Source organism: Rhinichthys klamathensis, unplaced genomic scaffold (assembly GCF_029890125.1).
Source record: "Rhinichthys klamathensis goyatoka isolate OS25496 unplaced genomic scaffold, OSU_Roscu_1.1 h1tg000899l_1, whole genome shotgun sequence".
In the NCBI taxonomy this organism is placed as follows: domain Eukaryota; kingdom Metazoa; phylum Chordata; class Actinopteri; order Cypriniformes; family Leuciscidae; genus Rhinichthys; species Rhinichthys klamathensis.
The window spans coordinates 56,614-82,933 of record NW_026607247.1 but is presented as its reverse complement, the minus strand read 5'-3'; the positions used below and the strand labels follow the sequence as shown (position 1 = coordinate 82,933).

The 26,320-nt window shown below is 38.4% G+C and overlaps 2 protein-coding genes across 4 annotated transcripts in view; one reads left to right on the top strand and one right to left on the bottom strand.

Moving 5' to 3' along the window:
• abca2 (ATP-binding cassette, sub-family A (ABC1), member 2) overlaps positions 1–8,247 on the bottom strand; it is an 80,948-nt gene extending 72,701 nt beyond the window's left edge. For 2 of the 3 annotated variants that reach the window (XM_056244045.1, XM_056244047.1), the window contains exon 1: positions 7,956–8,246. In XM_056244045.1, the coding sequence (XP_056100020.1) occupies positions 7,956–8,021 (66 nt within the window). In that variant the 5' untranslated portion in view covers positions 8,022–8,246. Of the gene's footprint in view, positions 1–7,955 lie in introns of all 3 variants that reach the window. The other variant, XM_056244046.1, reaches the window with a different exon arrangement.
• Positions 8,248–15,712: 7,465 nt separating this feature from the next.
• fut7 (fucosyltransferase 7) lies at positions 15,713–16,877 on the top strand. Its single transcript, XM_056244052.1, has one exon. It carries the CDS (start codon positions 15,810–15,812, stop codon positions 16,866–16,868), a length of 1,059 nt encoding a protein of 352 aa, XP_056100027.1. The 5' UTR covers positions 15,713–15,809; the 3' UTR covers positions 16,869–16,877.
• Positions 16,878–26,320: the final 9,443 nt, after the last annotated feature.

Sequence of the window (26,320 nt, the reverse complement as noted above, 5' to 3'; positions counted from 1 at the left end):
GCTCTTTGAAAAAAAGGCAGATCGCTTGAAGCAGCAGCTGGCACCCGGGAGATCGCGAAGATCGCTGAAGCGCCGTCACACCAACACAGAGAGGTCTTCAGAGAAACAGCAGACTCGTTGAGCGTGAAGACAAACACAATCTCAAAGCTCATCACTCAGAGGACACTACCGGTCGGCTCCGAAGGTAAAAGCATTTTGCCTATGCGCTCGCTTCCGCTTTATACCCGCACTGATAGGCGGGGCGCGGAATGCAAGTCCTGCATGCCAATGTTCATTGGCTCGTTTTAATTCACTCGAAGGCAATTGGTCTCCCTAGCGTGATCCCAATTCGTTGGAAACTCCTCCGACGAGACGTAGGAGTTCCCTAACGAAAGGGAACTAGATTTGCAAATACCAGTGCTCGCAAACCAACAACAGAGCCATGCTAAAGTTTTATGGAAGGTTGTTGGCGTAGATTTCTGATTCTAAATCTCTTGATTTCTGTTGCGGTGTATAAAAATGATATACATAACAGTGCCTTTGCAATGTACAGGTGCTGTGTGATTCCGTAAATGCAGGACCAAAGAGACCAATCACAATTTAGTATGCAAGCATGTTGTTTTTTTTATATTCCTGTTATAGCAAAACTGAATTTTCAGCAGCCATTACTTTAGTCTTTAATCAAAGGTAAGGTAATCAAAATGTACAAATTAGCACGTACAATTAAATATCCAACATTGGCCAATGAAATAAATCAATTAAAAAACAATCTTGGATAATATGGTACCAATATATTGTGCATGCCTATTCAATGTTACATTTCTTAAAAATTATAAAGTTTTTAAAGACCAAAAATAGAAATGAACTATAAACCAAAGTTAGAATGGAGTTGTGGGCAGTTTGTAGGCTGAATTGACTAGAGAAATTAGTTGAGATAAAAAGAAAAAACATTTAATTAGTAAGAGAAATTAATATCTGTACAAGTAACTGTTGCCATATCACTGTACTATAACACATTCCATAATGTGATTACAATCCAATGGATCTCAAATACATACTGCTTCTCAATTAACTTCCTTTTAAAGTAATTGAATCATTTTTGTCCTTGTATATATGAGATTAGTTTTTCACTGAAGAAAGCTTATAAAAAGGGGCTTATACTGCAGTATAACTTTATTGCTTGCTTAACAGTCTTTGAACACTTAATATTTCTCATGGATCTTCCACTTCATTTTCATCACAAAAATGGAGCCCTGCAGTTTGCCAAACACAGATTAAATTTCGGCCAAACTAGTATCGGAGACCACTGACGTACTCTCTTATTTCACAACACTGACAGAAAGTTAATACAACTAACGTAAAAGAATGCAGTTACTTTCTGATTGAAAATTACTTTCTGTAATGCTATTCTGTAAATGGTATATTCACATTGTCTTAAAACGCTTATGTTAATATATTTGGCATAGGCTAAAAATTACATTATTATAACACAAATGTTGTCATCATAGGAAATCTGAGCCTTTTAGACAGCATTTTAGCAGACGTTCTTAATGGAAAGAAATGTGCAATACCCTCATCTCCACATTAACAAAGTGAATTTTTAATGATGAAATGGTAGAGTATCTGCATTTCTATTAGTGAGATCACAGCATAAAACCAGCTCACAGAACACATTCTGTGAGTCCATTAATGTACAGTCTGCATGTATAATTCAGACAGCTGGCATACACTAACTCGCTCTCTCTTGATGACTGTCCAGTTATACGACTGCTGTCCGTGTCTTGACTCTTTCTCGTTCTCGCTTTATCCATCTATCTGTCTCTCTTTCTATCTCTGTATCCATAGTTACGCAGACAGTTTTGCCCATCCCTGCCTCAACCAATTGTTCAGGGATTGAAGCTTGTAGGAAGTAGGTCAGCCTGTGTTGCACTTGGCATAAGGTAAAGGCAGCCGAGGCATTAAAATACCAATTTTGGGTTAATATTCATTCATCCTTCGAGCAGGGACCGTAACACAATCCATAACACAGACTCAATGAAATGGAATTTTTTTATGATGGGGTAGGAGGTGGAGATATCGCTTTGTTAAAAAACAGCAACAGTCACCCAGACTAGTGGGTGAGAGGGTTTAATCAGGGCTCCAGACTGTGACCGAAAGAGTCACAAATGTGGCAAAAAAAATTGGAACAGCAATTTAAAATCTTATTGGCATTGCGCAACAAATAACAATGGTTTATGAACAAATGGCTCTTATGATCTGATGATGAGTCTTAGAATAAGAATAAGTCTCCATCTCAAAAGGTATTGCTTTCAATCGATCGAACAACTGACTCGTTAATAAATAAACTGCTAATTATTTTTGGTCATGTCTAATTTGAAATGAACAAAGTCGTTACTGTGATGTGTTCATTACCGGATTGTTTGTTCATATGACAATACATTTCTAAAGTTACACATTCTGAACAGAATTTATAATAAATGGTTTTCTAAGTAAAAAAATACATAATTATAATTTTTATATAGCACAAGTAGAATAAGAATCATTGTGACATTATCAAATTGGAAAGCAATTTTATACTAAACATAATTAGGAAATCAAACCAAAGGCATCTTATCACAGCCGAGTTAAAGGGGACCTATTATGCAAAATTGACTTTTATATTGTTTTTGAACATATTGTGTCCGCAGTGTGTGTACACAACCACCCTATAGAGGGTATGCGTGTGACGTCACAGTCACGCCCACTGAGTGGCAGAAACACTAAGCGGCAGTATTGGTTTTCAGCGTGAACAGTACAGAGCTTGGAGATTGACTGTATAAATAGATTTGACAGGAAATTTGAGGTATATTTAAACAGACTGTCAAAAGCTACAGAACAGAGAAGTAAATGGATCGCTACAATTCACAGAAACAACTGGATACAGGCAGCGAAAGGTTTGCAGTTATCATTGTGTGTCAATATGCTGAATTTAGGGGTAAAATATACCCTATATATTGTATTGTTATATATTGTATTGACAACTCATCAATTCAATATTTACCATCGTATATTCTGCATAATTGGATGTATTTAAATAAACACTGACAAAAAATGATACAAGTTTTAGTGATCTCATGGATTTAGACCTACCTATATTGTATTTATATAAAGTGTTCACAGGCAAATTTGCTTTATGTATTTCCCCGGCGTCAAAATCAGGCACATATAAATGTCATGAAACACGATTCCTTCCTGCATGTCAATATGGATCACTGGATCTTTGGTAAGTTGTAAGGAACACTATATCGAGTCCAAACTTTAATTTAAACTGATAATTGTTCGTTTTACTGGCGTTTTCGCAGTATCCCCTATTAAATCCAGTCACGCAGCAGCTCTTCTGCCACTCAGTTCGGCTGAGGTGACGTGTTCCAGCGGGAAAGTGACATCAATGCATATCCTCTATTGTGGTAAAAGTCCATCCATTCCATTTGTTATTATCCCCATAATTCTGAAACAGTATCTCAAAATGAGCTGTTCAGGAATGTGATCTGCCCTATTATCTTAGCTCCTCCCCTTGAGGTGTACACAGTCCACCATGTCCATGTTTTATCTCCTCACCAGAGCATTTAACAGCAGCATTCAAGTAAGAAATGTATTCTTATTAAAGCTACTAAAGTGATTCAATTCAAATCCATTCAAACTGATTTTATGTTTTTCTTTTGTTGTTTGAATCGCATTAACATCATAAACAGCAATAGGTATATTACACTGCTTTCACGTGAATACATGGATCTAATATACACATGCGATTTCTTTCCCAGCGGTTTACATTCACAGACATAACCGACTGTGTTTATGTGAATTTCGGGTGTTTTTGCCAACCTTGTGTGTATTTCATTCAGCACAGAAATTAGATTAATACTTAAGGCACATGCCATCTAACAGCCAGCTTTCTGTGCACGTGCTTTTTGGGTGTGTGCGCTAGGGCTGGGCGATAAAACGATAACGATAATTATCGCGATATAATTTTTCTCGATAAAACGATATCAAGAGTTCGATAAATGTTCGATAATGTTTATGCGCCAAAAGCGGAACGAAACTCATTTGAACCGCGCGCGCCTCACGGACTGTTTATCCGCTCGGCTCAAAGTCCAAACGGCAGCTCGAGCTCACTAGAGCAGACGCGTTTACTCTGATCGTCTCGCTCACTATATCCAGTGAGAAACGCTTGAGTTCAGCGAAGAACACCAATGTCTCGGTGATTTAAACCAGTTTAAAGGCAGATGAAACAGCGCTGACAAACAGGAGAAACACTGTGCGCAATGATACTGTCAGAATATGAATTGATACTAAATCCATTTACAATGGCTTTACTAAGGTTAGCCTAGTAATATTAACTGCACCATGAAATGTGGGATATACATATTGAATTGTATTATATTATTAATGTAGACAATGTTCTAAATGACTAATTGAATATAATTACAGTATTTAATAATGTATTTAGGCTTCTTTTTTCATACAAATACCATAGAAACCATAAAGTTACATTTTGCCATGATAGTGAGGTGCTATATAGGCTATGCCTGGCTTTATCTGTGGTTATCATGATCTAAATGCATGATGCTGGATGACCAATGGTTTATTTTAATAAAACTCAGAATATTACATTTTACCAAATAAAAATGTGGTAGTTAATTTTTTTTAACAGATGTTACTGTTTTTGTTAATGAACATAAATTTAACATAGTAGTATTAGCTTGAGTTAGGATGCAGATTTTTAACTCTGTCAAATATGTGTTTCGAGATAAAACATGTAATATTAATATTGGAGCCTGCACTGCAAACTGTGCTGAAGATACGTGTCATCAAAGTCAGGCAACACAAACCTGTTTCAAGACTTAACAATATCCCCCATTAGCACATGCAGAAACTAAGAAATATATTTTTCTATTCAGATATTTATTTTGTTAAGGAAAAATGACAAATGATGTTTTACCTCAGATTTGTGAAATGTTCACCTGTTTGGCAAGTGTTTGTCATGATATGTTCTGACAATAAAGAGTAGTTTAAAACCACAATTAACGCTCTGGTTTCTACAACTTTCACTTAGGAGCAAAAATCTGCCTTTAAACTTGAAAGAAATAAAGATTTGACATTTATCGTGATAATTATCGATATCGACTGATATAAAAAAAATTATCGTGATAATTTTTTTTGGCCATATCGCCCAGCCCTGCTCAGAAAACTGAAGTTTAAACTGATACTTAATAACTTGTTAGTCTTGTTAGTTTTTGGCAGAGTTTCTGAGGCACGAGCTGTAAAGGTTCCGCCATCTTTTGGAAAGCGGTGTGGGGTGCAACAGCTCATTTGCATTTAAAGATAAATGCATGAAAACAGCATGTTTTTTCTTTCACTCAAAAAAGGGCATTTACAACATGGTATTATAAATGATCTATGGGGTATTTTGAGCTGAAACTTCACAGACATGTCTTGGGGACACCTGAGACGTATATTACATCTTTTAAAAGGGGCACAATAGGTCCTTTAAGAATACTCTATGCCTGCTCAAAATTCAGTGTAAAGACGCAATGCTGCATAAAATCCAGACTAAATTATGCCTACTCAGCCCCTAGTATCACAGTATAGCTGTTGTGTGTAGAATTAAGACACCTAAATGGCACTTCAGAAGCACTTCTGTGCCACCTTTGCAATGTAAATTTTACAATAGTGATAAAAAGAAGCATTCTAATTTTGATTTAATTCACTCAACAACAACAACAAAAAAAAGAAAAAAAAGAAAAAAGTAAATGGACACTTTTCACTTTTTTGTCTAATTTGAGCGATTCTGTAATTTGGCAGTTTAGTCCTAGTTTTAGGAGCCAGAGATTCCCTGGTCATTAGTCTGGAGCCCCATTTTGCTTGATCAAATATTGTGATTGGGTTATAGAGAAACATCAGTGGGATCCAGACAGCTGAGACAAACAATACAAGCTGTCATTTAGCTGTGAGGGATTTTATGGAACATAAATGCATCAACATAACATATCAGTCTTAGAGTGCAAACATTAAGATAATTGTCCTACATAAAACTGTTGGCCACCAACTGCATCCCCATCAACTTCCTTTTCTGTAATCAACACAGATTGCACAGTAAATCATTACATCAAGTCTAAATCATAAAAACATCATCCATACCATACATCTTTATATGCGTCTTTGACAAACATCTGAACACACCTGCACTCCACCACCATTAAACCACAAACACTTGACAAAGAGCTGACAGCAGTCATCACTGACAGTGGTGAGTAACCAGTAAAGTCAGGCAGCCAGTAGAGAGCTGAACTCACTGGACCTCATTCATTTAGCATCCACAGGACAGAGCAGGCTGAACCTTTTGCTGACTAACCACTTCCCAGGGCCCCATCAATCTACAAAGCCTTCAAACTCCCCCTGAAGTGGACCTATGTGATCAAACCAAGCCAGTGACGTAACTGTTTCTATTCTTACTGGGGCGATCCTTACCTCCAGGGAGCCTGACGTCTGCTGCAAACGTGAGCGATTGTAAAATGCTACTGCTTCTAAAAATAACAATTGAACAGCAAGGCTCATAAAGATAGGAACAACGCTTAGTAATTCAGTATCTTCTCGAGGTCAAAATGCTACTCAAAGTAGTGTTGCTTTTTGCTTATTTACTATTTGGGTGTAAGGGCAAGGCTCTTGAGAGGCCAATTTATACCAGATTTGGTTAGACAGTTACAGAAAGCTATGATAAAGATAATGATAAAGTTACAAGCACTCTTAAAATCCTGCTACATTTACTCGTACACTAAAATTGGCATGCCCTTTATATAAATATTTTGATTGTTTTATCACTCCCAGTTGTGAGCCAGTTTGCTCTAAGATAGCACATAATGCTAGTATTTAATACTCAAATCAAAATGTAACATGTAAATGTTGTGTTGTCAATATTATAGTTCATTTTGTATTTTGTATGGATACTTAGGCACAGTGTATTCTTTTCTGTCCACTGTATAGCCTATTGAAAAACAATAATTGAAAATAATTTTATTTAATTAGATCTGAAAATCATAAATATCAGATTTTCAAGGTGGTTTCAGACTTTTGGATTCCACTGTATACTAAAAATTACTTTTTGCTCTGCAGCTAGTGGCAAAGAATGTTATTAGTAATAATACCCATTGCATTTGGGTATTTACATTAAGGTTTTCTGTTGCAACTGGGCACAGATTCAGTTTTTTGCTTTCGCAACATTGCATTTACCCCTCCCACGAGGATATATAAAGGTTACTCTGCTCCTACAAACGTATTAAAGTTAGCCCTCTGGAGATAAAAAAATTACATAACTGCTGCACGATAACTCGCAGTAGCACTAACATTTTCATTCAGGGCTGGATGGTGAACAGCACAGTACTTTAGTCCTTAAGCACTAGGATCATGTTAGTTATAAAGGCCAGTGACATGTCAAGGCAGGCATTTTGCATATTGCATGTTTGTTTAATGCACCTGAACGTTTGAATTTCATATGGTTCAGTACACTCTGATACACATCAGGGATAAAATGGTTATTTTCTCAACATCAGCAGCAGGTAACAATCTATCACCCTGCTAACAGGTTGCCTGAGATGTACGGTCAGTCAAACTAACATGCGTTGTTCAGACAGCAACCTGTTAGTTTCCTAAACAACCTGTTAGTAGGTGTAACAACCACAACTTCCTTTAAGCTGTTCCGCCCACGTTGTTTCAGCAGATTTAGAAAATTGTTAAATATTTAGAAGGCAGATCGTGCATATTAAAGCCATATGAGAAACATTTTATTTGCCTGTAGACTGTTTGCAATAGGCTACCTCAATCCGTACTGACACCTGCTCGTGCATCTCTAGCGATGTTTAAACAAAAAACATCAAGGCCTAAATAAAATAATAATACTTTAAAAAAAATAAAAAACCGCGATATGCGTAAAACAGTCTTACCGGTCCCCTCCGCTTTAAAGTCACGTTCTTCCACAGGAGAAGGTGTAGCTGGTGAAGAAATCCCATTTTCGATGAGTTGGAGAATGAAGTCGCAAATTATAATCTATTCATCACAGTGTTGTTGTTGTTGTTGTTTTAGGATTCCGCTTTATTTGCATTTTGTCCTCCCCGGCGTGTGACAAAGCCAAACATCCTGAAATAACAGGGCTGGGTTTGTGAATAGCTCTTTTGGTAGCAGGCAGCAGATATAGATATTCGCATCTCATTAAGCAGTGGGCGGATACCCCTGTCAGTTTTAGCCAAGCGTAGCGAGCGAACGTTTCTTATTGCTATAGTACATTGAGCTCTTCATTGCGCGCGCGACCGATGTGTCAATGTGATTTTATGGTAATCTAGCGGCTGCCTCAGCTGGATTACTGATGCGCTGCTGAATCCTCATCATTCTGCGACGCTGGGCTATTTATAGAAACTCCATCGATGTGAGAACATTTTAATCTCCTCATCTTTAGCTTTACTTCTGGGACTGAGGTAATCCCTCCTGGATGGACAGACTTATCCGAGATCACATTTTTGTGGCTGTCGTGGATTGCATGTCTGTGATCTTTGTTCAGTGTTCTGTGTGTTTCTGTGTTATTATACTGAGTTACCCTTGAAAAGAGTTTTGAAAGTGAGAAAAGCGAATGGCACCCTCTGCAGCATGGCACTGGTTTCAACAGGCTCATGAGCATAAGAAAGTTTACCATGATAAACTATAGTACATACCATGGTATACCATAGTAGTACCATGGTATACCATAGTAGTACCATGGTACCTTCATGGTACATACCATTAGTACCTCAGATATTACCATGGTACCATGGTACATAGTATGGTACTGTATATGTTACTATAGTACATAGTATGGTACCTCAGATTTACCATGGTACATACCCTAGTACCTCAGATATTACCATGGTGCATTCTGCAGTACCTCAGATATTACCATGGTACCATGGTACATTGTATGGTACTGTAGCTGTTACTATGGTACATAGTGGGTACCTCAGATTTACCATGGTACATACCCTACCTAAATAGCGCATTTGTGTTGGCAACCTTCGCACTCGCGCTTCCTCTCTTGTTGCCTAGGATACAGACGCAGTGGGAATTGTAAACAAACAATCTTTTTGGAAATATGTACGCTCTTTATGAATTTAGTAACCGTACAGTTGAAGTTGGCCGGTTGAACCTTATTGAGGGTGATTATGAACCTGATGTGGACAAAGAATATGTGGTATGGTGGTCTAAAAATGGAAAAACGACTGCTTGGACTGCCAAGATATTGGCAACTGATGATGGTAAATAACTTATAGTTATAGTTTCACTCAGCATAACGTTAGATATTATCAGGCAAATCTAACTTTAGATTCGATATATAGTTAAATAGAGATTAATAAAATATAATTATAGCGGATAAAATATAATTAAAGTTAATATTATATAATATGTAAGGGATAATGTAGCGAGGCGGTTGCTAGCGAACCCGGGCTTCCATAATATAGCAGCTATTATAAATTCGGCCAAAGCGGATCCTGAATGGGTTGTATTCGCTATAACAACCGCCTCCATCTACATTATCCAGCTTATTTCATGGTTACCTACCAAATAAATCAATAATTTTACACAAAATATTGATTTAAAAAGGAGTTTATTGATTTAAAAACGATTGTATTGCTTCCGCTAAAGAACACAGTGTCCATGGCAACGGTGTGTTTTAGCAGCGGTCTCAAGAAATAACACGTGTTATTATTACGTTTACATCACATTCTACATTTGAATTCAAGCCATGTAATAAATTATAAGTTACAAACTTGTCTGTTCTCCTTTCCTTTACTTATTTTCTCTCTTTAGAAGTTAAATCTGTCTTCCCCGAAAAGAATGATGCTGAAATAAAGGGATTCATCCGCCAGAAGTTGTCTAATGCGGCCAAGATAGTGAAAAGAAAATCCTGCTAAATCTACGGGGGGAAAAATAATAAAATGTAAAAAAAAATTACAGTTACTATGTGTTTTTATTTGCCTGAGCTAAATATTTTATTTCATGTACCATTGTAAATTTGACAGTTGTAGGTATAGTACAAATACCATGGTACACATATATACCATGGTACATGTCCCATTGTACTATTAAAAATAGCTATTATGTACCATGGTACTATCAATATACCATGGTACATGTCCCATTGTACTATTACAAATACTATTATATATACCATGGTACATGTACCATGGTACTATAAATATACCATGGTACATGTAATATGGTACTATAAATATATCATGGTACATGTACCATGGTACTATAAATATACCATGGTACTGTCAAAAATACCATGGTACTAGTACCATGGTATTTGTACCATGGTACAAATACCATGGTAAAATTTCTTATGGGCAGGCTGTTGGAAATAAATAGCACGACTACAGTTCCTACAGGCATCACGATTTGTACAGAAAAAAATATGACAGCCTAATAATTATGTTCCATTCCAACACAACCATTAGACACGCATAAAGGCCAGATGTTCTGGGGCAACTCTGTGGGAGACCATTAACTGGGGGATTATAATATTACCAGAGGCAATAGTAAGCAAATAGGTTTTTTTTTAACGAATCATTTGAAGGAGTCGTTCTCTTTAACTTCAATGTTCTTACTCATAGACAGAATACAGCATAGCCTAACTACTCTTAGCCTATGTCTGCATTATAGGCCTATGAGATTAGAATTCTGTTCTGAAACCGAAATATGCCTGGAAAATCGTTCAGGGAATGCCGCTCCCTGTCCCTTCATGCGTTCATGTCAGCCGTTGTTAAAGGGGTCATATAATGGTACATGCACTTTTACAAGTTGATTGTACTGAAATATGTGTTGGCAGTGCCTGTACACAACCATCATAAAATGATAAAAATCCATCCAGTGTTTTTGTTTTAATCTCCTTATATGTTTTCCCCTGTCTCAAATCGAGCCCGTTGGACCGTGTGACGTCACACGCTCGGAAGCCCCTCCCACGATTGTTGATTGACAGCAGCGTTTCAACACAGACCCGCCCTCGCTCGTGATTTAATCTTAGTCAGTCACGTATATTCAATCATAGTCTGCGCGGACCGGCGTGGTCATTGTTGATGCTGGAGCACTGTCTATGAGCAGAATGGCGTCCAAGCGATTGTGGTGTTCTGTTCTTGGGTGTAATAACGAACACAGCAGTCATTTTAATGTTCCTAAATCCCAACCGCTGAAGACGCAGTGGCTGAGTTTGTTTTCGAAGGGAATATTCCCCACGAGCAATGTCAATGCTCTCATGTTTGCGCGAATCATTTCACACACCAGACTGCTTTATAAACGAGGATCAGTATAAAGCTGGATTTGCTAAGAAGCTGCTCATGAAAAAAGGATTGGTACCAGCTATTCGTGTTCCTGCTGAACCTCTAGAACAACTGAAGATTAACAACATTTTATTAAACTTTATATTAATATTTATATTAATCTTTGCAAATCGCTAGCTGCACGCTTCACAATGAATGCGTCTAAGGTTTACACTTAGGGTACATTACGGCATGTTTTCTATGTATGATGTTCTCAATATAATTCATAATCCCACATTTATACTGAACAACGCGTTATGGTTATTGTGTTATTGTGTTACAAACGGTGTATGCACAGAACAGAGGGGCGGGGTGAGCAAAGCTCATTATCATTTAAAGTCATATGCACTGAAATGGCGTGCTGAAAACAGAGCTGTTTTTGACCAAGTAAAATAAGTGTTTTCTTACAATACTAATGAGAATTTGTAATTAAGTATATTACAAACTTTTAATGTAGACCCTAAATAATCATACTAGCTTGTACAAAAATGGCATTATATGACCCCTTTAAACTTTCTAGGCATGAACTAGACGGTCGGTGGCATAGGGGGCCACCAGCTTGAGGGGGTGCCAATGAGCGCATACTGGCACTACATTTTAGCAGGGGTGTGTCACGTTCTTCCACAGAAGAAGCCTACCAACGTCAAAATAGTACCGAAAGAGATTCGGAAGCCTACGGAGCACTCTGCTCTGCGGTACTTTGCTGTCATTAAAGTTAATTAAAGGACATAGAATAATTATGAATGTTTATTAATTATGATATTTACAGTCCTTTTCATTTTTTATATTACATATTGAGCTACCTTATTGTTGTTGTTTGAGTGATTGTTTGAGTGATGATAAACTTCTGTCATCAAGACAAATTCCTTTTGTGTGTAAAAAATACTTGGCAACAAATCTCACTTCTGACAAGACTTGTTTCGGTTGATTCCGTGTTTTTAGCGAATCGGCTAAGTGAGTGATTCAATGACTCGCCCATAGCAAATCGGTTGAGTGAGTGATTCAATGACTCGCTCATAACAAAGGGATATTGAACCACTTGATCTTTTTTAGGCCTTGTCCACACGGAGACACGTACAGCTGTATACGTAAAAAAAATTGTATCGTATTTGAAGTTTCGTTCAGGGGTGTGTTTCCCAAAAGTATGGTTAGCCAACTATATGGTCGCAAGTTCTGTCGTTATCAGCATAGTTTGTATCTCAATTTTAATCAATATTTCATCAACCATTGGATTTAATCAAATAAATTTTAAAAAAAATGTATCTATCTATAAATTACAGGAACGTCTGTCTGTCTGTCTGTCTCCATGTTAATCGCATATCTCTCAAACCGTTAGTCCGATGGATTTCAGACTTGACAAGTGTCTTGCTATGGGCACGAGTAAGTGCAGTGTCGAATTTGATGTGTTTGGATTAGAAATGCAAAATATATCGGTAAATATATCGGTAAAGAAGCACACATTGAAGTTGTGGTTTAAAAATAAACATTCTGACATTAGAGAGGGTTGTGGTTTAAAAATTGTGGTTTAAAAATAAACATTCTGACATTAGAGGGTTGTGGTTTAAAAATAAACATTCTGAGATTAGAGGGTTGTGGTTTAAAAATAAAAATTCTGACATTAGAGGGTTGTGGTTTAAAAATAAACATTCTGACATTAGAGGGTTGTGGTTTAAAAAAAAAAAAAATTCTGACATAAACACTTTGTCAGCTAAACATTAAGTCAGCTACACTGTTTACTTCTGAATATTGTAGTTATTCAGAAGTAGTTAGTTGTCAGTTAGTTATATATGTAGTTCAAATTTCCATATTTATTGTATGTCATTATGTTAGTATCAGTATTTGCTTTCTACCATGCACAAATCAAATTGTCACCAAACTTTTGCTGTGTAATTGTAACAATAAGCTCTCAAAAACACAGGACCAACAATTACTAAAAACACGCACAAAAACAGATTTTGAACAGGCATATTGGTTATTCGCATATCTCTCGAACCGTTAGTTCGATGGATTTCAAACTTGACAGGTGTCTTGCTACGGGTACGAGTAAGTGCGGTGCCAAGTTTGACGTTGTTTGGATTAGAAATGCAAAATACATCGTTAAATATATCGGTATAAGAAGCACACATTGGCTTTTGCTGCTCTAGCCGCTGGCCACTCTGGCTCACACTGCACACTGAGTGCCACTCCCCAAAATAAACATTCTGACATTAGATGGTTGGTTTAAAAATATCTGAATATTATATTTTATTCACGGCCATCATTTGTAGTAGCCTATTCACAAACTGTTTGCTCAAGCGTAGCATTTTCTCAGAGTTCACTGTGTAGCTGCTTCAGCCAAGGTCTGAACCTCCCCTGAATCGTTGTGCTTATTCATTTGTGGATGTTAGCTGAATCTGTAAGTCAGCTACACTGTTTAATTCTGAATATTATCTTTTATTGCGCTTAACATTATCGTTTTCTCAGAGTTTAGGCTCCTGTGTAATAGTAGCCTAGGCTATTCAGCAACTCAGTAAATTTTTTCAGTAAAAATACATGTATTACTACATCGTTTTGAGTCGGTTTTAGTGGTTTCGTGTGTACGCAGGTAATTCTTGAGACGACGACGTGTTTACGGAATTTAATTTTTTAGAACGAGGGAAAAAAACATCGGATAGGGAAAGCTCTGGCTTCGTGTGGATATGGCCTTAGTGTAGTAGGCCTACGCAAAAGATTCGAGTCACTGGGATGAATCATCTCCCCACCGCTAATGTTTGAATCTCCCTAGAAATAAAGAGAACTTGCAAATCAATAATGCAACAATATGCTCGTTTTTGTGTATATTGTGCTGATGCTTTTATTGATTTGATGTACTGTAGGCCTACATAAAAAGCTTCGACATGATAGTTTCATCCAAATTTTTAATCAACACCTCCCTCTAGTGTCTAGAAATAGGCTAGCCTATTAGCGCCATACTAATTATAAAAGATAACGTGACAAATTGATTTACTTAGGTGAATGGAGTTTGTGTTCACACACTTCAGACAATGGGAATTAAGTTGATAGGCCTATTTCTCATGACAAATAAAAGCGCTAAATGTCCAGTGTGAGAGCAGGTTGTGGTTCCTCCTCTCTACAGCATCAGCCCACAAGAGGAAAAAGAAAAATCCACCCACAAGTTTTTTTCACTATATGACAACAACGTCACAAATAATTTAAATGGCCAACTCACAAAAAACAATAAATCATTAAGAGCCCAAAACTGTGACATCCACTAAACTGACATCCATTCTTTAAAATCTGAATGGAACGTATACAGTTCATATTATATAGGCCTAATATTACACTGTAAGAAAAAATCTGTATAGGAAAATTAGCCTACCAGTAGCTGTACATTTTCTGTCAAATGTACTAAAATACGGGGAAAACACATACGGTTTCTAAAACACACACGGTTGTAAAAATCAACAGAAGATTAATAAAGCATCATATATTGGGCCATATTTTGTGAATATTATTATATTATAAATTATTTATTTCCACACAAAATAATTACTGATCACATTCTTTGCCAAACAAGGGCAGATTCTAAAAATATCTTTGAATTTGGGAGTTAGGATTTAAAAAAAGATATAACCTGTGAAATGTGATTTGTCTTGCAGTGGGACCAACCAAAGCATTTCAGATGGACAACAGCTCAATCCATACTTTTAAATGTTCGTTTAAGATTAACAAATGTTTCCTTAAACCCCTTATATTAAAATCATTTCAGTAATTTCTGTAAAATATTATCTGTACCACATGTACAGTGCTATAAGTTGTAGTTTTGTATAATATCACAAAGACATCTTGCCTGCTCTGCGCCAAAGTAGGTGTGGCTTTTACACATGTGCAGGGTGAATCTTTGCACCACATTGATCATGTGTCCAAATTCTGCGTTGTGAGTTTGACTGCCAACAGGCGGGGCAGGGCCGGATACACAGTTTCACTGTATATGTCATTCGCCCACAAAGCAGTGGCATTCTGCTTTCAAGCAAACACAATTGCTTACTTAAATTTCGTGTCGGTCCTGGACTCTCAAGCCAAGGCAAGTACATTATTTAATTGTGCCTGCATTATTTTAGAAAATACAATAACAAAAAGAAATAGATTTTTTATATGTAAATTATTTACCTTTATTGTGAACATATTAGAAAAATAAATACATTATTTTGCTATTAAAATTGCAGTGCATAGTATATTGATTCCAACCTGCTTTAATATTAGTGCAGTTATTTTTTTAAAACAAACCCATGCAAAGTTGTTACTGAAACCATGCGAAGTGATGATTAAGTGTCCCTACGTGTTCACGCCATCACATCACATCACATCAGGGTTTAGTCACTACTTTCAAAAGGAAGAGAAGAGACTAAATTGATTTGATGCTGTCTGATATCTGTAACCACCTCACTTCTTTGTCTTCACAGTAGTTGTGCCATGCAATTATTGAAACAACATAACCATGCCCTCTGTTGTCTGTTTGGCTTTGTACTGCTCTACAATTTTTTATCTTGGAGTATAAACAATCTACTCTTGAGTCAGATTGAGACCAGCGGACCAAAAATTCTCGAGCATAACATCACCATCCTCCTGTGGCACTGGCCTTTCGGAGTTCACTACAGAGTGGGGAGAGGTGTCTGTATGGATAAATATGAAATCCCTAGATGCTTTCTGGAGGATAACCAATCCAATTTCGCTCAAGCAGATGTTGTAGTGTTCCACTACTATGAGCTCTGGACTGGTCACTCCAAACTTCCTCTCCACCTTGCACGTCCACCTATGCAGAAGTGGCTTTGGTTATCGCTGGAACCTCCCACAAACAACCACAACCTTAGCAACTACAACGGCTTGTTCAACTGGACGATGAGTTATCGCCGTGATGCTGACATCTTCATGCCATACGGAGAACTCGTTTCTAAAAGGACTAATGCCACGTACATCATTCCGAAGAAGAGCGACTGCCTAGTTTGCTGGGTGGTCAGCAAATACAAAGCCAATCAGAGTCGCTCTCTAGTTTTCCAGCAGCTGAAGAAACACATTCCGTCAAATCTGATAGAAGTATACGGTCAGTGGTCCAAGCGGCCGCTCTCAAACAAAAAGCTGCTTTCCACGATATCTCGATGTTACTTCTACCTTGCCTTTGAAAACTCAATATCTACAGACTATATTTCGGAGAAGCTGTGGCAGAACTCCCTTCAGGCAGGGAGTGTGCCGGTGGTGCTCGGCCCACCCAGGAACATTTATGAACTATCAATTCCACCGGAATCATTCATCCATGTAAATGACTTCAGCAGCGTTAAGGCGCTGGCTAGTTTCTTAACTCAAGTGGCCGCTGATAAAGAGCGTTATGAATCTTATTTTAGATGGCACCATTACTATGATGTTAGAATGTACACAGACTGGAGAGAGAGACTCTGTCATATTTGCATGCATTATGACCAGCTCTCTAAGCATAACAAAGTGTACAGTGACCTGCATAGCTGGGTCAACAGTTAACCCTTACCCTATACCTCTGGCATCTATTTTATTTTTATTTTTTGTGTCATGATTTTGTGATAAAATAATATGTAAGTGTTTGATGGAATATTAAATAAATCTATAATAATAATAAATTGTATTTATAATACAATAATACTGTGTTTTTCCCTGTTTTGTTTTGGTTTGACCCTTCCCTTGTTTGTTGTCATGGTTTTTAATTTGACCTCATGTGCTACACCTGTGTCTAGTTAATCATCTCATTATGTTCTGTGTATTTAAACCCTCGGTTTGTTTCAGTTCAGGGTCAGTTCTGATCTGTAATATGTTGGTTTGCTTCATTTCCTGCTCTCTTCTGGTCTCCGCTGTGTTTCTGTTTTGGTCTTTTGTAAATAAAAATGACTGTTGCAAATAGATACTGCTTCTAGTCTCCCTTCCTGCAACCAGCTGTGACATTGTGAGTGTTTGAAAGAACATTAAATAAATCTGTAATAAATAAATATATTATAGATGCATTGTATTTATAATAAAAAATAAAATGTAACACTTTATTTTACAGTGTCCTTGTTACATGTACTTATAGTAATAACAGTAAATTATGCATAATTACATGCAACTAACCATGCTCAACCAAATCCTAATCCTACCCTAACCCTAAAGTACATGTTGCTAATTAATATTACTCAGAACTTAAATATATAATTACTGTCACGATTTGAGTTTAGTTTTGTTCTGCTTTTCGGTTCATGTCTGAATTCTAGATTAGTTTTCATTGTTCAGTTCATGTTTGACTGTGTACCCATTCCTTTGACCCAGTTTTCCATTGTCTTATTGTTTGATTCCTATTACCTGTTGTTTATCAATTCCCTCGTTAGCTGTCTCGTTACTTTGATTAGTCCCTGTGTATTTAAACCCTGTGTTTGGTTCTGTTCAGTTGTCAGTTCTACGTTGCCTATGGTTAGGTTGTTCTGTTCATGTGTATCTTTCCTGAGTTATGTGTAAATAAATACTGCTTGCGTTTAGATCCTGCATCCATCCTTCATTGCAACTAACCGTGACAATTACACTGTTACAATGACACCTTAAAATAATGTGTAACCAAATAAAACATTTAAAACAAAAAAAAAACTTCATACAAGCAATGATGCCTCTATTTTGTAATCTTGTTGTAATAAAATATGTTTGAAGCAATAATAAATAATGATTATTATAATAAATATATAATAAATATATAATAATAAATACTTTATTTACTTAAAAAATACTTCATACTGGAGGAGTAGGCTTCTAAAGACTTTAAACATTCAAACCAAGACTCAAAGGAAGCTTTTTCTTTTAAAAGCATAGATATTCAAATAAGTTTTCTTTGCTGATCACATTACCTTATCTTTGAAAGTACTGTCAAATGTACTTGAAACCTGTCCTGGGACTTCAATAAGTGCTATAGTAAATTATAATATTGATTTATTCCAGTGTTACTTTATTAATATATAAACAATCGCATCTGCTTTCAAGATCGAATGTCATCGTGTTACCGAGTTGTTGGCGTGTCGGAACACCCTTCCGATGTGATGTTATCAAGTTTTCGTCAAGTTCTCTTAAAGTTTAATCAATGCAATTTCAAAGCATCTTTTAAAGCATTCTTCATGCATGCTTCTGAATCATATATTTTTTAATCAAGTTTTTTTTTTAAATAACTTATTTGCAAGATTTCATAGGAGCTGACTTTAATCAAAGCAAACTAAATCTTGACCTATGCCCTGGTAAACAATTGTGGTGAGACCGCCACGCCCCAAAGAATGCTGCCCACAGAGAAATAAAATGAGTCAGAAAGAAGCATAGCTCACTCTTGCATCCTTAGGGTGTTGGTTGTGTATGCCACACACACACACACACACACACACACACACACACACAAACAATAACAAGCTGGATTTGGGGTTCTATGAGTCCTTGCAAGATCTCTGTTTTTTATGGTAGTTTATGTTAAGTGTCTCAGAGGTTATCAATCTCAGAGGGCTGTAAATTAATAATACATTTCAGACTCAACTCTTCCTATTTTGTTTTAAAAGCTGACATTTTAAGGGGGAGTTGTGGCCTAATGGTTAGAAAGTCAGACTGGTAACCCAAAGGTTGTGGGTCGGATTCTCAATACCGGCTGGAAATGAGGTTCCCTTAAAGGATAATTCCGGTATTTAACACTTTGGGTCTATTTTGTAGTTTGTTTTGGATGAACTAGAGTGGTGGACTTAGAAATGTTGACGATGGGTCCTGTCTCGACTTTTTGACTATTTTAAGATCGCCTCTGACCGCTTCAGAGTGGATGTCTATGGGCATGCTCAAACATGTCCTTAAAACAACCCTTTACGTTCGTTTTCAAAACTGTGCAACTCACCGAGTGGTTAGTGGTGTTCGTTGATAATTAAAAACAAATATATCGGCGCAATGTATGCTTTCAATCCGTGTTATTTGCTATAGTGGAACTATTTTTCAGATACCTCACAACCGCGTATAAACTTCCGCTCGATATTTGAATCTGAAGCGTAAGCACACTCCCGACCAGCTCCTCTTCTGTATATTCAGGTTCGAAGCGGTATCCTCGACCGTCAAACTCAAAATCGAACGGGTCCTCCAGAATCCACCTTTCATAATACATTTTAGATGTAAGGATTTTTTGTTTGTTTATTTCGCTACTCCGGGAGCACAGTTGCTCTGCTCACGCTAGCCTTCTGAGAGACGGAGAACCGAGCGAAAAGACTACAACCAAATGTAAACAGACCCCTTTCCGTTTCCGGTAGCGCAGTAATATCAACGAGCACTGAGTCCTTCAGCAGACATCAATGTGATTTTAAAAAATGGCAAATAAAACACGACAGAAACTGTATTTCGCTACGCTACTTGTTTTGGAACATCAACGAACACCACTAACCACTCGGTGAGTTGCACAGTTTTGTAAATGAACGTTAAGGGTTGTTTTAAGGACATGTTTGAGCATGCCCATAGACATCCACTCTGAAGCGGTCAGAGGCGATCCTAAAATAGTCAAAAAGTCGAGACAGGACCCATTGTCAAAATTTCTAAGTCCACCACTCTAGTTCATTCAAAACAAACTACAAAATAGACTCAAAGTGTTAAATACCGGAATTATCCTTTAAGCAAGGCACTTAACCCCCCAATCGCTCCCCGGGCGCCACAACAAAAATGGCTGCAAACTGCTCCGGCTGTGTGTCCATGGATTACAGTGTGTGTAATTACTCACTTCTCCTAATATGTGTGCACTAACTTGAATGAGTTAAATGCAGGGGACAAATTCCGAGTATGGGTTAACATATTGGCCTTCGTATGTCAATTTCACTTTAAAATCTTCACCACTGATTACTGATTTGCACCACAGCTGTTTTATAGTCACCAGAGACCACAACAGACCAATTCTGATTTTTCAATATTATTGGTACAAGGACTTTTCGGTGCATAGAAACACTAAGCTAGTGTTCTGTGAAATTGCTCTAGTCCAAATAAGAAATCAAAGTTGGGAGTGAAACCATGCAACACCTTCACAACACATCAGATCAGTGCAGGAGGAGAAGATTAAATTGATTTTATGCTTTCTGAAATCTGTGATCAAATCACATCTCTTTGTCTTCGCAGCTTTAGGTGCTCTTCTAAGCATAACCCAAAGGAAGTAAGATCTCAACTATTGACATGTTTTAATTTGGACTGATATAAATCAAGACGAAAACCACCTTGAAGTATCTTTCATCTTAGTGTGTTGGTTTGAAAATCCTGATCACAAAACCTATGATAGTAACTTTACAGAGCAACAGTTTAATGTGACCAATGTAATTTGCAACCGATGTCTTGAGGTCGGAAAAAAGCTCACAGAGGACAAAATCTCACATCCTCTTCAACAACTAGACATCTTAAACTGGCTGTTTCTGTGGTTTCCTTTTATGCATCTAGAAACAAAGGAAAGTTTCAACTGAAGCTTTTTGACAGGTAGAAATTCTTGTATAGAATCTGTATTAATTTTGTAAGGTTTTTTTAATGGAAATTCAAGAAATTACAAGAGTTACCCATAATTTTATCCTGTAAATTTTAGTGGCGGCACTGATTGTACTCTCATCACTTTGTGATCAGTAAACTGTTAACTTAAGTAGTAGCTTAATCTATCACACAGGCTCATGTTTTAGAAGTATCAAAGATCTGATCTTTTTCAGAAATGTTTTTATGTTTCATTCCTCTATAATTTGTTGCATTTAAATAGCATTCCATTATAACAGTGCACACTAAATTAAACATCGATCTACTGATTGTCATTGAATGTACTGTCATTAAAATGATTTCAAAATGCTTTACTCATATTGATAAAACACCTTTTTCTCTGAATATTGAAGCATTTAATTAATGACACAGTGCAACTGCACAAGCCATAACCATGGCAGTCCTCAGACCAGACCAAGCCGCATTCCGTTACCCTGTGCAGCGCTACAGACCTGGCCCTGTATGCCACGAAGACCACCGCCCAGCCATGGCCAGCCTAGTGGTGCTGAAGCGATTTGGCGTGGTCAGATACAGTACAGTAATGAGTTTACTAGCAAAGGCAGCTGTAGAAACAGTTCCTCCTCCCCACAGGGAGTCAGGCTTCTACAGCCGCTACTTGCTCATCCCCAAAAAGGATGAGGGCCTCAGGCCCATCCAGGGGCGGACTCGGACCAAAAAGTGGCCCTGGACTTTCTGGCCCACAGCAGCCCACCACATAATATATTGGCTCATTAATGTGCAGAATAGTTTTTAACACCACTTATAGCATAAAAATATAACACAATACAAAAATAAATGCTATTTAAACATTAATTTTAAGTAACGCAACATATATTAGGTCATATTTGTAAAACAAAGGGAAACAAACAGAATAACATTAAGACATACAACATTATTAATGTAAAACTATCAAGACAGCAAATCAGCTAGTCAGGGGGTATCATCTTGGTGCAGTGCAAGATACACTACCTAGCAGTACTGCAGCACTCAGCAACAACTCCTGAATCAAGATTGAAAATATTTATATTTTTGAAAATATATTCAGCAGAGTTTTATGAGGAGGAGGAGGAGGAGATGGCTTGTGAGTGTGTGTGTGTGTATGTGTGTGTGTACATTTGAATGAGCTTGTGTATGTATGAGAAACAGAGTTTGTGTGTATAAGAGATCAAATGATTCCGTTGAAGGAGACAAAACAGATTAGGGATTATTCAGCATTATCTGTAATAAATATCTGTTAGTGTAAAGTAAAGTACAAAGCAAATAGCCAAAGACAAATAATATTAATACTTATAAAACCTAGAAAGCCACATGGACATAAAGGTGCAAACTTATTGTGTAAGTTGGTCCTATCTGCAATGAACATAGCTACAAAATCTAAAGGTTAGCAGCTAATTTAAATTTCTCTCAAACACTATCACATGCAAATTATCCAATTTTAAACATTAGAGGATCATCAAAATCTTAAATTATGTAATTATTAAGTTAAAGTTTTAAAACATAAAACAAGGAACTCGTTTTTGGAAGAAAACAATATTGGATTGTTTTAATGCTCGGAACAACTTTTCAGCTCCACCTTTTCTTTTCTTCCCCATTTTATCCATGGACAATTATTTGTAATTATCTGCTCAGAGAAATTCGCTGTAACGGATCAATCTCTCTCTCTGTAAATTAGACGTGAAAGGGGGCGTGTTTCAAGATACACAAACTAATTAACAGGGAGGGAGGGCAACACACTCACAAAACACACTCTTTGTCGGCCGCGCCCGCGCGATCGAATCTCATCCATTTGCGTAGAAAAGAGATGTAATATTATGCTTTTCGATTTTTTTTTATTTTTTATATTTGTGTACATTGGCCAGCGGCCCACCGGGAAAAGTCCCGGTGCTCCAGATGGCCAGTCCGCCCCTGGGCCCATCCTAGACCTCAGACATCTAAACCGTGCCCTTATGAAATGGCCATTCAAGATGCTAACATTGAAACAAATCCTCATGCAAATACGGCCAGGGGATTGGTTTTCTTTGTGGACCTGAAAGATGCATACTTTCACATCCAAATAGCCCCCCATCACAGACCGTTCTTGAGATTCGCGTTCCACACTTTCACAAAGTGCATGGATATGGTGCTCTCCCCCCGAGACAGAAGGGAGTGCGCATGCTGAACTACCTCAACGACTGGCTCGTTTTAGCCCAGTCGGAGGCCGAGTTAAATACTCACAGATCCTTGGTCCTCAGCCATTTGGAATGCTTCAGGATAAATTAGCCAAGAACTCAATGTCTTCCAGCCTCTCGGCCCAAATGAAGGCCTGGCTCACACCAGAGCGTGCTCTGACAATTCAGCGGCTCGCAGCATCATTTAGAGTAGGGGCCTTTCCCACTCTCAGGACTTTTCAGAGGATGCTGGGCCTAATGGTACTTTCGCTGGGCCTGTTACATATGCGGCCCCTGCAGTACTGGCTGAAATCCCAGGTCCCAGCTCACGCTTGGCGCTCAGGTCGCCTACGCGACAAGGTGTACCACGGCCCCCTGGAAGGACCCCTTATGGTACCAGACCAGTGTAAAAAGGGTGTAGGTCTCGAGGAGGAGGGTAATTTCAACAGACGCCTCCAACACGGGTTGGGGAGCTCTGTGCGAGGGCAGACCGACTTCCAGCTCCTGGTTGAGAATGGAAAAGCGGCTGCATATCAACTGCCTGGAAATGCTGGCGGTTTTTCTGGCCCCAGGGGAATGGGCACTCCATCCCAAGATGGTTCAAAAGATCTGGAGTGTCTTTGGGAGGGCAGAGTTTGACCTCTTCGCCTCAGAAGACAACTCTCACTGCCCACTATTCTTCTCAAAGGACGCTTTTCCCCCAGTCGTGCTGCTCCCTCCGGTCATCGAACAGATCAGAGAGGACATACACAATCCTTCTGATGGCCCCTCTGCATACAGCTGCTAGCAGGAGCCCCATGGCCAATTCCCCTGAGGAAAGACCTCCTTTTACAGGCTAAGGGGACGATATGGCACCCTCAACCCGAGTTGTGGGCCCTTCATATATGGCCCCTCAATGGGAACTTATGGACCTCCCAGCAAGAGTCCTAAACACTATCTCTGAGGCTAGAGCCCTGTCCACGAGACGCCTCTACACCCTTAAGTGGTCTGTTTTCTCTGACTGGTGTACAGTCTGAAACGAAGACACAACTTCCTGTGACATACCGGTGGTATTGTCTTTTCTGCAAGAGCTGTTGGAAGTGGGCCGCACCCCCTCCATGCTTAAAGTCTATGTGGCTGCCATAGCAGCATACCACACCTATGTGGCCCCCAATCTCAGGAACAACCTGGTTAGTCTCTTTCTAAAAGGGTCCAGGAGGCTCAACTCGCCTTGTCCCCTTACTATCCCCACATGGGACCTGTCGACTGTTCTTAGGGCCCTCAAAGGACCCCTTCGAGCCGTTACAGTCCGCCAAGCTATGGCCTCTCTCGCTTAAGACCGCCCTCCTGCCAGCCCTAGCATTGGTCAAGCGAGTGGGTGACCTGCAAGCACTTTCATTTAGCGCATCCTGCCTTGAGTTTGGGCCTAACGACTGTAAGGTCGTACACAAGCCAAGACATGGCTACATGCCTAAAATGCTCTCTACTCTGTTCAGAGCTCAGGTGATTTCGCTGTCTGCTCTTCCCAATGCGGAGGACAAACGAGAATTACACTTACTCTGCCCTGTTATGGCCCTAAGAATACTAAGCACTCTGCCCAGTTCAGACAGTCAGAGCAGCTCTTCGTGTGCTTCGGAGGCCGCACCAAAGGGCATCCGGTCACGAAGCAGAGATTATCCCGCTGGATAGTGGATGCCATCAAGTGTATTGACCTACGCTTCAATGGTCCTTGGCCAGCCTAGTGACGTGAGGGTACTCTCCACCAGAGGCATAGCCTCTTCCTGGGTTTGGTCCAGTGGTTTATCTACTGGCGACATCTGAGCGGCGGCTGGCTGGTTCTCACCGTCCACCTTCGCCAGGTTTTACAATTTGAACGTTCCTGCACTGCAAGCACGAGTCCTCTCTGTCTAGAGTTGACCTCTGAGGGAGCTCAACCGGCGGATATCTCCCTGGAGGCTCCGCCCATGGTCCGAGCCCCTTCTGTTGGGCAAGTTCTTGCCTTTGTTTAGTCATATTGCCCTCAAGGCCCTTATGTTCAAGTGTCTTAGGCTAGGGACTCGGAAACAATTGTCGTTCTGCCTTATACAGTGTCACTACCTTATAGCATATGGGTTTGGTTACCAATACCCATATACTTCAAAATATCTCCCTTTGTGTACAGCAGAACAAAGAAATTTATACAGGTTTGGAACAACTTGAGGCTAAGGAAATGATGACACAATTTTCATTTTTGTGTGATCTATCCCTTTAATTCGGAAGAGGAAAGTCATAACAAGAAAGAGTAACCCACATCCACATGTAAGATCTAATATTTATAAGCAATCTGACCATAGTGTTTTTTGTCCTATTATGGAAGTCAATGGGTGTCTTCAAGTTCAACTGTCTGTCTAGCTATAAGTTGCACCCTAATATACAATTAATTGAAAAAGTACAAATGGAATCAAAGGGTATTACTTTTGGTTTACTCAAAGTCAAATGTACTCCAGTCTTTTAAAACAGAAGAACAAGACAAAGAAATGACAGATTAATGCCAGAAAGTGTTGACATTTCGGTAAATTTGATTTGCAAGTATTAGCCTTTAAAGGGATAGTTCACTCAAAAATGTAAATTCTGTCAATTTACAAACCCTCATGTTGTTCCAAACCTGTTTATTTGTGCTGAACACAAAGGAAGATACTTTGAAGCATGTTTGTAACAGTTGTGGGGTACTATTGACTTCCATGAAGTTTTCCCCCATACATGGAAGTCTATGGTGGCCCACTGTTTGGTAACCCCTATTCTTCAAAATATCTTCCTTTGTGTTCAGCAGAACAAAGAGATTTATACAGGTTTGGAACAATTGAGTGTAAGTAATTTATGACATAATTTAAATTTTTGGGTGAACTATCCCTTTAATTCGGAAGAGGAAAGTGATGACAAGAAAGAGCAACCCACATCCACACATAAGATCTAATATTTATAAGGAATCTGTCTGATCTTCTGCATTTACAGAAAAAAAAATCAAAATTATGTACTATAGATATTAACTGCATTTGCAGGAGCTGAGAACTAAAAAGTTCCGCAGCAAGTACTATGAAAAAAAATAATTTACCTTCATAAAAAAAAATCTCTTTCCATTTCTGTTAACTTAATCATAATTATCATTCATACCTACTTTTTGCACACACTTTTCAAATAAGAAGAAGAAGAAGTATTTGAGGGGACATCCATTTGTAGTGGTGTCTGAAACCATAGTGGGCGTTATTGAGTGCACTCATTCAATCTCAATGCACCTCAATTCCGCAATAACGAGTTTACAACTGATGT

Bases quoted from the DNA above. Each gene is read 5' to 3' on its own strand.
- fut7 (XM_056244052.1), top strand. From the start codon at position 15,810: ATGCAATTATTGAAACAACATAACCATGCCCTCTGTTGTCTGTTTGGC.